Below are 15,762 nucleotides of genomic sequence, written 5' to 3'. Positions count from 1 at the left end.
AAACAAAAATATCAACCAGCATTCATGTTAAAACAGTACTTGTTTGTAACAAGGTGAGCAACTTCTTTTGAATTGGACAGCAATCAAGTGCTCACTGGTAGTATAATTTTGCTATAGGTCAAATATAGATGCATAAGTTTAGCAAAATTAAAATTAAGAAAAACCTCATATGCTGGCAGTAAGAATGCAAAACTGTTCGGCAACTATGAAAAAACATTTTGGTGGTTCCTCAAAAAATTAAACAGTATTACCATATGACCCAGCAATTTCACTTCTAGGTACATGCACCAAAGAACTAAAAATGGTACTAAGACAAATGTATGTACATACATGTTCATAGCAGCCACAATTCACAATAATCAAAAGGTAGAAACATCCCAAATATCCATCCAAGGATAAACAGACTGTGCTGTATACATATAACAGAATACTGTTCTACCATAAAATGAAGTACAGGTACAAGCTACAAAGCAGATGAATTTTGACCATATTATGCTACATAAAAGAGCGAGACCAAGAAGATCACGTATCATATGATTCCATTTATATGCAATATCCAAAATTGGTAAATCTGTAGAGACGGAATACAGATTGGTGGTTGCCAGGGTCTTTGCGGGGAGGGAGGAAAGGAAGCAACTCTTTAAAGGGTATGAGTTTCCTTTTAGGGTAATAAAAACATTTTGGAACTAAAGGTAGTGGTTGTCAACATTGTGAATGTACTAACTGCACTGAATCGTTCACTTTTAAATGGTAAATTTTGGAGGCACCTGGGTGGCTCAGTTGGTTAAGCGTCTGCTTTCGGCTTGGGTAGTGGTCTCGGTGTCCTGGGATCGAGCTGAGCTGCCAGTCTGGCTCCCCGCTCGGCAGGGAATCTGCTTCTCCCTCTCCCTTCCCCTACCACTTGTGTGCATGTGTTCTCTCTCTCTCTCTCTCTCAAATAAATAAACAGAATCTTAAATCTCAAATAAATAAATGGTGAATCTTATTATGTAAAATTAACATCAATAGAAAAATCAAATCAATGAAAGCTTTCTGTAAGACCCAGTTGGCTACACATATTTGCAATAAAGAGTATTGTACGTTTTATTATTATTTGTAAATGGTGTGCTATACCTCTTTTATATCAGCAACTTTATAATAAACTTATGTATGTATATATGTATATACACTTTTTTTCCAGGTAAGCCAGGCACTAAGCATTTACCAGCATGCCAATTAAGAGGTAAGAAGAATCAGATTTTGTGTGTGTGTGTGTGTGTATATTTATTCATTTATACATTCATTCATTCATTGGGAACCACTGTGGTTCCCAAAGGCCAGAAAGTGATAGGATGATATATACAAATTGTTGAAAGAAAAAATACTGTCAACCAAGCAGAAGGATTCTTCGAAAATAAAGCAGAAATTAACACATTCCCAGGGTGTCTGAGTGGCTCAGTTGGTCGAGTGCCTAACTATTGGTCTTAGCTCAGGTCTTGATCTCAGGGTCATGAGCTCAAGCTCCATGTTGGGCCCCACATCAAGCATGGAGCCTACTTAAAAAAAAAATTAAGATCATTCAGATAGAGAATTCATTGCTAGTAGATCTATCCTATAAGAAATGCTAAACAGAGTCCTTCAGACTGAAAATGAAAGAACACCAGACAGTAACTCAAATCCACACACAGAAATAAATAATACCAGTAAATGTAACTACATATCTAAAAGTCAGCATTAATGTATTTTTGGTTTGTAACCCCTCTTATTTTCTTATATGATTTAAAAAACAACTATAGAAAAAATAATTATAAATCTATATTGATGGTCACACAATGTATAAAGATGTAATCTGTGACAGTAACAACATAAAGGGGGATAAATGGAGCTATAAAGCAACAAGGTTTTTGTATACTGTTGAAATTAATTTGGTATTAATTTAAACTAGACCGCTATGAATTAGGATGTTAATCATAATCCCCAGAGCAACTAAGAAAATAACTAAAAAATATATGATAAAAGAAACGAGAAGGGAATCAACACGGTACACTGGAAAATACCTAACAAAAAAGAAAGCAGGAATGAAGAAATTGAGAAACAAGATACAGATCTTCCTCAACTTACATTGGGGTTACACTCCAATAAACCCACACCAAGTCGAAAATATTGTTAAGTCGAAAATGCATTTAATACACTTAACATACCACACATCATAGTTTAGTATAGCCTAACTTAAATATGCTCAGAACACTTACATTAGTCCACACCTGGGCAAAATCATCTAACACAAAGCCTGTTTTATAATAAAGCACTGAAAATTTCATGTAATGTACTGAATACTGTACTGAAAGTAAAAAATAGAATGGTTATATGGGTACAGAACGGTTGTAAGTGTATTGCTTGTTTACCCTCGTGCTTGCATGGCTGATGGAAAGCTGTGGCTCGCTGCCACTGTCCAGCATCACGGAAGAGTACTGTACAGAGTATCACTAGCCTAGGAAAAGATCAAAATCTGATGTACAGTTTTTACTGAATACGTATCACTTTTGCACCACTGTAAAATTAAAAAACTTGGGACGCCTGCATGACTCAGTGGGTTAAGCGCCTGCCTTTGGCTCAGGTCATGATCCTAGGGTCCTGGGATTGAGCCCTGCTCAGCAGAGAGCCTGTTTCTCCCTCTTCCTCTGCTGCTCCCCCTGCTTGTGCGTGCGCTCGTGTGTGTGCGCTGTCAAATAAATAAATAAAATCTTTAAGACTAATAAATAAATAAATAATTAAAATTAAAAACTTGTAAGTCGAACCATCCTAAGTCAGAGACTTAGGCACAGACTGGCAGAACGGATTTTTTAAAATGATCTAACTATAGACTTTCTACAAGAGACTCACTTTAGATCCAAAGATACAATTAAGTGGGGCACCTGGCTGGCTCAGTTGGAGGAGCATGTGACTCTTGATCTCAGGGTCATGAGCTTGAGCCCCATGTTGGGTGTAAATATTACTTATATAAATAAAACTTAAAAACAAAACAAAGATGCAAATAAGAGTGAAAGGATAGAAAAAGATATTCCCTGGAAACAGTAACCAGAACAGAGCTGTAGTGGCTATACTAATATCAGACAAAAGAGACTTCAAGAGAACACTTGTTACAAGAGACAAAGAAGGGTAACAATAAATAATAATTTGTATAATATAAAAATTGTATAATAATAAAAGGCTCAATTCATCAAGAAGATGTAGCAATTATATGCTGTGATGGCAACTGCAGAACCTCCTCCCCAGATGCTCCCCAGTGTCCTGACTCACCCACCACCTGCCTGCTCACCAATAAAGGTTGACCCATAAAAAAAAAAAAAAAAAAAAGAAACAGATACATAAATATATATAAAACGCTCCACTCAACAGAATACACATTCTTCTCAAGTGCACATGGAACATTTGCCTGGATAGACCTAGATATTAGGTAACAAAATAAGTCTCAATAAATGTATAAACATGGAATCATATATAAAGTATCTTCTCTGACCAAAATGGAATGGAATTAGAAACCAGCATCAGAAGGAAATTTGGAAAGTTAACAAATAAATGGAAATTAAACAACACACTCTTTTTTTTTTTTTTTTTTTAAGTAATCTCTACACCCAACATGGGGCTTAACTTAAACTCATGACCCCAAGAGCACTTGGTTGACTCAGTTGGAAGAGCATGCAACTCTTGATCTTGGGGTCATGAGTTCAAGTCTCACATTGGGTATAGAGATTACTTAAATAAACTTTAAAAAAACAAACATAAAAACCTCAAAATAACAACAAAAAACTCACAACTCTGAGATCAAGAGTCACATGCTCTATCAACTGAGTGAGCCAAGTAGCCCTAAACAACACATCCTTAAATAACGAATGAGTCAAAGAAGACATTACAAGGGAAATTAGAAAATACTTAAAGATGAATGAATATAAAAACACAATATACCAAGTTATAAAATACAGTGTAAGTAGTGCTCCACAGGAAATGTGGAGCTCTAAACGACTATATTTTAAAAGAAAGAAAGGAAGAAAGATCTCAAACCAATATTCAAAACTTGTACCTTAAGGAACTAGAAAAAAGAGCAAACTAAACTCAAAGAAGGCAAAACAAAAGAAGTAATAAAAATTAGGTGGAAAGAGGGATGCCTGGGTGGCTCAGCCGTTGGGCATCTACCTTCGGCTCGCTCGGGTCATGATCCTGGTGTCCTGGGATTGAGCCCTGCATTGGGCTCCCTGCTCTGTCGGGGGGCCTGCTTCTCCCCTTCCAGCTCCCTGTGCTTGTGTTCCCTCTCTCGCTATCTCTGTCAAATAAATAAAATCTTAAAAAAATTAGGTGGAAATAATCAAAATAAGACAAGAAAGAAACAATGGGGAAAATGAGTGAAATCCAAAGTTGATTCCTTGAAAAGATCAACAAAACTGAAAAACCTTTAAACAAACAAAAAAAAGGGAGAAGACTTGGGCACCTGGGTGGCTCAGTCGGTTAAGTGTCAACTCTTGATTTTGGCTCAGGTCATGATCTCATGGTCGAGGAATCGAGGCCCCTGTTGGGCTCTGGACTCCAGGCTCTGCACTCAATGGGGAGTCTACTTGAGATTCTCTCTCTCCTCTCCCTCTGACCCTCCCCCTGCTCGCAACCACCCTCTCTTTAAGAAATAAATCTTTAGGGCGCCTGGGTGGCACAGCGGTTAAGCATCTGCCTTCGGCTCAGGGCGTGATCCCGGCGTTATGGGATCGAGCCCCACTTCAGGCTCCTCTGCTATGAGCCTGCTTCTTCCTCTCCCACTCCCCCTGCTTGTGTTCCCTCTCTCGCTGGCTGTCTCTATCTCTGTCGAATAAATAAATAAAATCTTTTAAAAAAAAAAAATAAATAAATAAATCTTTAAAAAAAAACAAAAACAAAAACTCAAATTACTCAAATCAGGAATGAAAATGGGGACACTATACCAACCTTATAGAAATAAAAACAGAATATAATGAACATTTGTATGCAAAAAAAATAGATAACCTGGGTAAAATGAACAAATTCACTGAAATACACAAACTATCAAAACTGTCTGAAGAATAGAAAAACAGAATGGATTGAATCAGTAATCAAAAGCCTTCTAACAACAATAAAAAAAGACCAGGACCAGAGAGCTTCACTGGCAGATTTTTTTTTTTTTAAGTAGACTCTACCCCCATTGTGGAGCTCAAACTCACAACCCCGAGATTAAGAGTCACATGATGTACTGACCGAGCCAGCCAGGTGCCACTTCACTGGTGAATTTTATAAAACGTTTAAAGAATTTACACCAGTGGTGCCTGGGTGGCTCGGTCAGTTAAGTGTCTGCCTTAAGCTCAGGTCACAATCCCAGGGTCCTGGGATAGAGCTCCAAGCCCCACATCAGGCACCATGCTTAGCAGGGAGTCTTCTTCTTCCTCTCCCTCTGCCCCTTCCCCTGCTTGTGCTCTCTCTCTCTTTCTCAAATAAATAAATAAATAAATAAATAAGTAAAAAGAATTTATACCAATTCTTCTCAAACTTTTCTAAAAATAGAGGGAATACTTCCTAATTCATTCTATGAAGCCAGTATCATACTGATACCAAAGCTAGATAAAGACATCACCAGTAAAGAAAACTACAGACCAATTACAGATGCAAAAATTCTCAACAAATATACTACCAAATGTAACCCTGCAGCATATTAAAAGGATTTATACAATAGTGTCTGGCCAAAGTAGACTCTCAGTAAATATTTGGTAAATAAATAAATGTGCAAGACCAAAAAAAAAAAAAAAGCAGATCTATATTCTCATTTTCTTTTAGTGACTAAAGAAATGCTGGACAATTATTTCAAAATTTATAAGCCAGTAATACATCTAGTGGAAAATATATGAAATATAGTGGTATATTAATTAAATTTAATGAAATACGGGGTACCTGGCTGGCTCAGTCAGTTGAACATGTGACTCTTGATCTCAGGGTTGAGTTTGAACCCCATGTTGGGGGTAGAGATCACTTAAAAATAAAATCTTTTTTTTTTTTAAAGGATTTATACCATGGTTAAATCCACAGATTCAATATAATTTCTATCAAAATTCCAACTGCATTTCTGCAGAAATAAACAAGACTCCATTCATATGGATCAAATTCAGATGGAATTGCAAGGGGGCCTGAATAGCCAAAACAATCTTGAAAATAACAACGTTGGAAGACTCACATGTCCCAATTTCAGAACATACTATGAAGCTACTAATCAAAATCGTGTGATACTGGCATAGAACAGACATATACATTAATAGAAGAGTCCAGAAATTAACCCACACATCTATGGTCAACGGATTTTCAACAAGGATGCTAAGCACATTCAATGGGGAAAGAATAGTCTTTTCAACAAATGGTGCTGGGACAACTAGATGTCTGCATACAAATGAAGCTGAGCACTTACTTCAGACTACGTATAAAAAATTAACTCAACATGGATCAAAGTCCCAAATAAAAAAGCTAAAGCTATTAAACTGGATGGAGTTCAGGACATGCTACCCCAAAATTTGGCAACTTGGCACACTGATTATCTTTTTTAACTACTTATTTGAGAGAGAGAGAGAGAAAGCATGCAGAGTGTACATGCATGGGGGGAGGGGCAGAAAGAGAGAGAGAGAAGCAGATTCCACACTAAGCACAAAGCCCGACAAGGGGCTTGGACAGAGGGCTCCATCCTAAGACCCTGAGACCTCGACCCAAAACCAAGAATCGGACACTTAACCGACTGAGCCACCCAGATGCCCCTGGCATACTGAAAATCTTAAGTAGAAGTTTGAGAAAGCAACAGAAGCAGGAAGGTTACTTTGACCTCCTAGTCTCTTTCTTCTTCCCAGAAAGCAGGAGATAAATTTCTTGTGTGAAAGATACCCTCTATCAGAAAAGGAGACACCCTTATCACGACAGACAGGGAATTTAGAGCTGAGAAGGTAAAACAAACCTTGTTAAACTAATTATCTTCCAAGTTACTTCACAATTTACCACTTCTAGCTCAAACCCCTTTGTCTTATCAATTCTTCAGAAATTTACTGTTTTTGCCTAAAAGGTATAAAAGCTTCCTGTTCTAGTCACTTCTTTGTGTTTTTATTGTTTTGTAGAAGGATCCCATGTACATGTGAAAGTTCAGTAATATGTATGTGCTTTTCTCCTGCTACTCTGCCTTTGTCAGTTTAATTTTCAGACCCAGCCAGGAATGGTAAGAGGGTTGAGGAAAGCTTTTTCCTCCCCTACAAAGTCTTAAAAATAAATTTTCATTGTCTTGGACTTAGCAATGGATTCTTTTTCTTTCTAAAAAAAAAGGGGGGTGGGGGCCTGGGTGGCTCAGTCAGTTAAGTGTCTGCCTTCAGCTCAGCTCATGATCCCAGGGTCCTGGAATGGAGTCCTGCATCAGGCTCCTTGCTCAGTGGAGAACCTGCTTCTCCTTCTGCCTGTCACTCCCCCTACTTGTGTCCTGTCTCTCTCTCAAATAAATAAAATATTTAAAAAAATAAAACTAATAAAAGAGAGAAAGAGCACACATGAGTCAGGAGGGGCAGAGGGAGAGAGAAAACCTTAAGCAGGCTCCAATGCCCAGCGAAGAGCCTGATGTGGGGCTCAATCTCACAACCCTGAGATTATGACCTGAGTCAAAATCAAGAGTCAGATACTTAAACAATTGAGCCACCCAGGTGCCCCTTGGCAATGGATTCTCATACATGACACCAAAAACGTAAGCAACAACCAAAGGATACTTGGACTTCACCAAAATTTAACACTTTTGTGTATCAAAAGGCACTGTCAAGAAAATGAAAAGAAAATTCACAGAATGGAGAAAGGGTATTTACAGGAAAACAAATGACTTTTGGGAAGATAAATGGGCCCTTAGGAGAACAGGTGGGAGATTTGATAGTTCTGTGAAAATGTCTATCTTGATGAAAGTTCCACATGAACTTAGAACATATATTCTGTTATTGGACAAAGTAGTCTACAGATATCCATTATATCCAGTTGTTTGATGGTGTTATTGAGTTCATCTATGTTCTTACTGGTTTTGTCTGCTGTATCTGCCCATTTCTATTAGCTGCTAAAGACTCCAAATATAGTGAAGTCATCTATTTCTCCTTGCAGTTCTATCAGTTTTTGCCTCATGTAGTTTCATGTTTTGTTGTCAGGCACATACATGTTACAAACTGTTAAATCTTTTGGGGGAACTGACCTTTTTATCATTGTGTAATGTCCCTCTTTATCCCTGATAACTTTCCTTGGTCTGATGTCTACTCTTTAAAATATAGCTACTCTTACTTTCTTTTGATTAGTGTTAACATGGTAGATCTTTCTCTGATCATTTACTTTTAATCTACAGATATCTTTATATCTAAAGTGGGTTTTTTTTAAAGATTTTATTTTTTTTAAGTAATCTCTACACCTAACATACAACCCTGACATCAAGAGCTTTCTAAGCACACTTAGAGCACCCGGGTAGGTCAGTTGGTTAAGCGTCTGACTCTTGATTCTCGTTCAGGTCATGATCTCAGGGTCGTGAAATCCAGCCCCACTTAGGAGTGGAACCTGCTTAACATTCTCCTTCTCCCTCTGCCCCTTCGTGCTTGCACTCTCTCTCTCTCTCAATCTTTAAAAAAAAAAAAAAAAAAGAGTCCCACACTCCACTGACTGAGCCAGCCAGGCACCCTTAAAATGGGTTTCTTGTAGTCAACATATAGTTCAGTCTTGTTTTTGACCCACTGGTACAAACTTTTTGAAAGGCAATTTGTGTTAAAATAAAAAAAAAAAGTTATTGACACCTGTTAAAATAGTAAGGAAGACTTCATTCAAGAAGATAGCAATAGGGGTTTTGTAATAGGGAAGAGAAGTTGGGCTTATCCCCAAATACAACAAGGACAAGTGGGGATTTATAGCCAAGGAGCCGGGTGAGTGTCAGTGAATGGAAAATTACTGGGAGGAGACATCAAGAGTAGGATTCTTGCTAACGTGACCCAATAGAATTCTTGCTATAGGCAGGTCAAAGACATAACACTGAAAGTGGGGAATGAGGAACTTGAGATATCAAGGGTGACCAGAAATTAAAAGTGGGAGATTCTCTCTAAACTAATTTACAGGATTCTTTACTATTGTACCCCTATGTTCACAGCAGCATTATTCACAATAATGAACTGGATTGGTCAGGCCAAAGACAGGATGTGGGTGAAGGTCAAAGCTTATTCAAAAAGGCTCAGAGGAGGCTGACTGAAGTTTGGCCAAAGAGAGTCTCTGTCATGTGTAATATTTATCAAAATTAAACATGCACATATTCTTTAATATAATTCCATACTTAGAATTTATCCCATAAACAGGGGCACGTGGGTGGCTCAGTTGGTTAAGCATATGAGTTCAGCTCAGGTCATGATCTCAGATCTTGGAATGGAGTTCCAGATCTGTGCTCAGTGGGGAGTCCGCTTCTCCCTCTCCCTCTGCTCCTCCCCCAGCTCATGCTTGCTTTCTCTCTCTCAAACAAATAAAATCTTAAAAAAAAAAAAAAAAAGGATTTATCCCATAAACATACTTAAAAATGTACCCCAAGATGGTATGTATAAGGATTATCTCCAAACCATTGTTAATAGTATCTAAAAGACCACCAATAAGAGGATTAGTTAAATAAATTAAGGTACTTAGTCTTTTCCCCCCGACTTTTTAAATGTAGAATACACAGAACATTTATCTTGTAGAGCTAAAATTCTATTCCCATTAAACAATAACTGCCCATTTCCCCCTTCTCCCCCAAGGCCCTTGTAACCACCATTCTATTTTATGTCTGAGTGTGACTACTCTTCACACTTCATATAAGTAGAATCATACAGTATGTCTTTTTTTGACTGGCTTATTTCACTTAACAGAATGTCCTCAAGATTCATCCAAGTTGTAGCATATGTCAGAAATTCTTTCCTTTTTAAGGATGAATAATATTACATTGTATGTGTATACCACATTTTGCTAGTCATTCATCAATGGACACTTGGGCTGCTTCCGCATTTTAGGTAATATGAATAATGCTGCTATGAACACAGGTTTACAAATATCTTTTCAAGACCCTGCTTTCAATTCTTTTGGTGATAAATACAGAAGTGGAATTGCTGGATGATAGGGTAATTCTATTTTCAATTTCTTGAGGAACCACGATACAGTTTTTTGAGGCAACTGTACCATTTTACATTCCCACCAACAGCAAAAGCACCTTCTTAAAATGAAATACTATGTAGCTGAAAAAAAGAATGAGGTTTATCCACATGTGGTGATATAGAAAGTCATGCAAAACACTAAGCAAAAAGAAAGGTACAGAACCATATTACAGTATTATCCCACTAACAAATAACTAAAAATGGGTAGATAGATATTGCAACATGTATAAAAATTTTTTTGAGAAGACACAAGAAACAATTAATAGTGGTCAACTTTAGGGAGAGGTACTAGGAAGCCGTAGAAGGGAAGTTTTTTCATTTTATACCTTTCTAAAGAGTTTGGTAGAAGCTATTCCACCATTACTGGAGGCAGAATCTCTTTCTGTGTTATTTCAATTTCTTACTTTGGGCATAAATTAAATATGTATATATGCTAAATATGTGTAAATATAAGTAAATTGTAGGACAAGGAAGAAAGACATTTTTGAACAGGCTTATGCCACTATACTATTTACTTATTTTTCATGCTAATCCGACACCTCCAAAGATATTCCAAAGGTTAGCTGTACTTCAGTAGTTTGAGCCATACCTTGGAGTGTTCTGAAAGGAAGTCTGGAAGGAGATAAACTTGTGCCAATAGCTCTGTGTAGTCACGGCAACGAAAATAGTAAATATGGGAAAGAATATTTTCAAGAGTGAAATCCTCCAAAGCTTTTGGGTGCTCTAGAATAAACAAAACAATCTTAAAATAGTTTTACTTGTTTTGATATATTGGTGATTGTAGGAAAACAATACCTTTGAATAACAAAATGCTTCACTGTGAATAGCACAACTCTTCACTTTAATTGAAAGATAACAAAATTACTATAAACTATCATTGTATAATTCCTGACCTCTTATTTTCACCTTTGCCACTATTTCCTTACATGCTAGGCTATCTAGAAATTGTTTATACACATACACAACTAGAATTTTAATGCCTGCCTTTTCATATTTCTAGTTATTGGCTTCCATTTAATAGAAGATAATGGAACTTCTCTTTTCTTGTTTTTTTTTTTTTTTTTTTACAGGACTGCAAATTAAGAGTTAAAAGGAAAAATGCTCAAAGAAAGCATCTTTTTCCCTTATGGTAACTTTTTTCCATTATTAATGTAGCATAATTTGATTTTTAAGTAGAAACAATATAAGATTCTCCTTAGATTATATATATTTTAAAAAACCAGTTTTTTGGGGGGGGGAGGGCCTGGGTGGCTCAGTTGGTTAAGCATCCAACTCAGTTTCGGCTCAGGTCATGATCTCAGGGTCGCGAGATCAAGTCCCTCACCCGGCTCTGCACTCAGGAGGGAGTCTGCTTGAGATTCTCTCCCTCTGCCGCTCCCCCTAGCTCGTGCTCTCTCAAATAAACAAACAAATCTTAAAAAGAAAAAACAGTTTGGTTTTATACATATTTCAGACAGAAAACAGTTAAAAATTACTGCACTTCAAAATATACTTAAGTTTTGAAAAAATAAACCACAAGAAATTAAATTTCAGAAAGCACTGCCTATCAAAAAATATAAAAGTTCATTTTTAACCAGAAAATAACAGCTTAATCACACAGCAATCATTAAAAACTTTATATCCCAGTGCTACACGTACAATATTCACAGTAAGGTTAAGACACTATTATAAATATACATTGTGACATGGGTAGCTGTAAGGACTTTCAGTAGATAAACTGGTCATTAGTTAAAAAGGACACTTAGGGGCACCTGGATGGCTCAGTTGGTTAAGTGTCTGCCTTCCACTTGGGTCATGATCCCAGGATCTTGGGATAGAGTCCTGCATCGGGCTCCCTGCTCAGCAGGGGGTCTGTTTCTCTCTCTGTCTCTCCCCCTCGCTTGTGCTCTCTCTCTCAAATAAATATTTAAAAATAAGTAAATAAGTAATTAAAGAATGAGTACTGCACACCCAAAAAATAAACTAAAACAGTCAAACCAGAAACCATTTAATTTAAAAGTAAAAGGGTAAGAACTTGAATACCTTTGAGTATTTATTTAAATTGAAATTACCTTTATATATTTTCTTAAAAAAATCAAACAATATTTCTACATGACAACAATTTAAAAAACTTAACACAGTCATGAAGTTAATTACATTCTACTCAGAGCCCCTAAGGTCAATCGGCTTAATGTTCTAAATATTTCCAACATGGTTTTTCAAAGCTACCTTCGGTGGGACTCCTAGGTGGCTCAGTCAGCCGGACATCTGCGTTTAGCTCAGGTCATGATCTCAAGGTCCAGGGATCCAGGCCCCACCTCTGGCTCCCTGCTCAGTTAGGAGTCTGCTTCTCCCTCTCCCTCTGCCCCTCCCCCGACTTGTGCTTGCTCTTGCTCTCTCTCTCAAATAGATAGATAAAATCTTAAAAAAAAAAAAAAAAAAAAAGAATAAGAAGTGAGGGCCATAAAAGGAGAAGAAAAGGCCAGTCTCGGTTGTGGCATTTCCAAGTCTAAAAGAAAGATCTGAGAGTTTAACACTAGGACACTGTCAAGTCATTAAGCTTCATGTTCCAAATGGTTTCTTCCTGAGTCTAGAGAGGTACCAATGCTAATTACTTTTATTATAGAGAAAAAGAGAATCACTTGCTAACTTACCCTCTCCCATATGTGTTCCTGCTATAAGGTGAAGGTGCTGAATGCAGGCAGTAGCAAGGTCTACCACTCTATCAACCATAAAACTTCCTTCAGTATCAATAAAAACTGCTTCACCTTCCACTCCTCCAAAACATTCTGGTATCTGCACATCTACTGCCAACTGCATACTGTCAAGAGAAAGCTGAATGACCAAATCATTATCATAATCATCTAAGGCAGTGTTTTTCAAACTCCACATCACCGCCCATTAGGTACCACCATTAGGCAAACAGCAATGGCTAACTTTCTGCTCCAAATATATGTGAATCAATTGATATTCGGACTAGGGGGAGGGTGGACCCATAAAACCATGATTAAGGACTTTTTAGTGGTTTTTAGGCCTCTGGGAATGAAACCCTTTCTTATACTAAGCCTACCTTCAAATATATTCCCAAGAATTAATTATATAATAAAATAGAAGATTACCTGCTTACCCTAATGATCACATTACAATGTTGCAAAAAAAATTTTTTGGATACCAAAATAATTATATCAATTTAAAGATGGAGTACTGAATTAACACAAATTGTAAACTGATTTTTGTTTGATGTGCATGCATACACACACAAAAAATTAAGGGCACATACATGCTTTTTTGGTCTCCTGAATGTAGACCCACAGCACCACATTCTATTACTTACATAAAATGTCATTAAGTCTACCGTTAAGAGGGGAACATTTTACTTTACCATAATTGTGTTTTTCCAACACCTGGTACACCACAAATTTCTGTTGTTTTGGTTAAGGGTATTCCACCCCCAAGAATATTATCTAGTGCTGAACAGAAGGTAATTATGAAGCTTTGGGTATGCTCCTGCTCAAGAAGTTCCAGTGCTGTACACTTCTTGCCTGACTCAGCGGTAGCAGCATATCTTGGTTTATTTGTGAGACATTCTCTTCTTATAATTTGCAGAGTTTCTAAGGCTTCCTCTTTAGATATCCCAACTTCTGAAAGTAAAAGAAGAAAAAAAAAAAACCCAAATCCTGATTTTAGAAATTTAAGTCTTAACATGCTATTGGGTTGTCTTCATTAATTTTAATTTTTAGATAACAAGAGTGATGTCAAGAGTAAAGAAACATAAAAATAAAACATTCCATTAACTATTGAATTTTTCAAGTTAATAAAGGCATTCATCTATGTTTTCTTAGTTTTTACATACTTCAAAGATTTATTACCTCAAAAACAGAATTCAGAAACCTAAACCTCTAAAGTATATGGGTACCTACAAGAGTATCTCAGAAGGTAGAAATAAAAATGTACCACCAGTCAGTCCTTTTACTATCCCTTTTGCTTTTATGAAGTCATAGTTATCTTGAGCTAACAAAGCATCTAAATTATTTTTCAGAAGAGAATGACAATGGCCTCTAACTGCCTAAAACAAGATTTAACTTTAAGAAGTGCATGTGCATGGGGCGCCTGGGTGGCGCAGTTGTTGGGCATCTGCCTTCGGCTCAGGGCGTGATCCCAGCGTTCTGGGATCCAGCCCCACATCAGGCCCCTCTGCTGGGAGCCTGCTTCTTCCGCTCCCACTCCCCCTGCTTGTGTTCCCTCTCTCGCTGGCTGCCTCTCTGTCAAATGAAAAAATAAAACCTTAAAAAAAAAAATGAAGTGCATGTGCATGTATTATTCATAATAAAAACTCTTCATAGAAACGGTGCCATGAAAAATTCACATATCACTCCAAAATTTTTAATAAAATTATTTGATGTACAAGTATTTTAAACAATACAATTATGCTTCCTCAACTATACAATATCATTTCTATCAGACAATATGGCTTGAGAAGAGAAAATGGCAATTACGAAACAAGTTTCTAATGAAAAGAATGAAAGGTGAGGGTGACATCACTTATGAGTTTGATACGTCAGTGCCTGATTTGGTTAGGATATGAATATAAATTTGGCACTAATAAAAGACAATAGTAGTGATAAGGAAAGGAAAATCCTATCCAATTAAAAAGCCTAAACTCTGGAGTCAGATTTCTTGGGTTTGTAAACCCTGACTGAACCACTTATTATGAAGTTACTTAGTATGGGCGAGTTACTTTTTTTTTTTTTGCCTCAGATCTTTTCTTCTGTAAAACGGGAATGAGACAATACACGTTGAATGGTGGGCAGAGACAATACACGTTGAATGGTGGGCAGAATACCGAGGCTATCCAAAACGCTCAATAATTGTTAGCTATCATTATCATGCAGATTCTCTCATTTTTTTTTTCTGTTAAACCAACTTGTTGAGAGAAAAAAGAGCCCACCAAACTTTGGGAGACAGGGGTGCCTGGGTCGCTCAGTACTTTAAGCGTCTACCTTCTGCTCAAGTCATGATCCCAGGGTCCTGGGATCACGTCCATATCTGGCTCCCTGCTTTTCGCTCTCCCTCTGCAGCTCCTTCTGCTAGTTCTCTCTAAAAAAATAAATAAAACTTTTAAAACCAACCAACCAACCAAAACATTGGGAAACAGTATGCCGTGTAAGATTTAAAACAAACAGTTAACGGGTCTACAACATTTATTCTAGAGTGGCAAGTTGAAACCTCCTTATTTTCCATTGTTAAGGGCAAGGGCTTAAAATTTTCTATCTTAAGAACAGTTCAAAGCACACGGCCGTGTAGTATGTACAGTGAGACTGACTGCAGACAGCTTCATTTTTGTATACACCTCATGATACAGGGGTTCCCACCAATGTATAATCTACAGTGTTCCGGAATGAGAGGCTTGGGGTTTCTTGTTTTGTTTTCCCAGCGAATTACAGAAGAGAAGCAATGTCTTCTTTCTATTGCTTTCTCCAGGTGCTGAGGATTCTGCTCCCTTTCTCGCCTAGTGTCTCTAGTCCTATCACGAGTCCTCCATTTCTCAAATGTAATCCCAGGCCCTTTGGATTATGGAACAGCTAAAACTAGACCAGCTGTCTGGGTA

At 37.3% G+C, this 15,762-nt stretch overlaps 1 protein-coding gene across 2 annotated transcripts in view; it reads right to left on the bottom strand.

Moving 5' to 3' along the window:
• The window catches only part of RAD51C (RAD51 paralog C), a 35,658-nt gene that overhangs the window by 19,317 nt on the left and 579 nt on the right, over positions 1-15,762 (bottom strand). For both annotated transcript variants that reach the window (XM_045773339.2, XM_045773340.2), the window contains exons 2-4: positions 13,537-13,795; positions 12,809-12,975; positions 10,765-10,898 (exon numbers count right to left, since the gene is read on the bottom strand). In XM_045773339.2, coding sequence (XP_045629295.1) covers positions 10,765-10,898; positions 12,809-12,975; positions 13,537-13,795 — 560 coding nt within the window. The remainder of the gene's footprint in view (positions 1-10,764; positions 10,899-12,808; positions 12,976-13,536; positions 13,796-15,762) is intronic.

Source organism: Ursus americanus, chromosome 23 (assembly GCF_024610735.1).
Source record: "Ursus americanus isolate L20-20 chromosome 23, mUrsAme1.1.p, whole genome shotgun sequence".
NCBI lineage: Eukaryota > Metazoa > Chordata > Mammalia > Carnivora > Ursidae > Ursus > Ursus americanus.
Note: the sequence above shows the minus strand (reverse complement) of the source record. Positions and strands in the feature narration are given on the sequence as shown.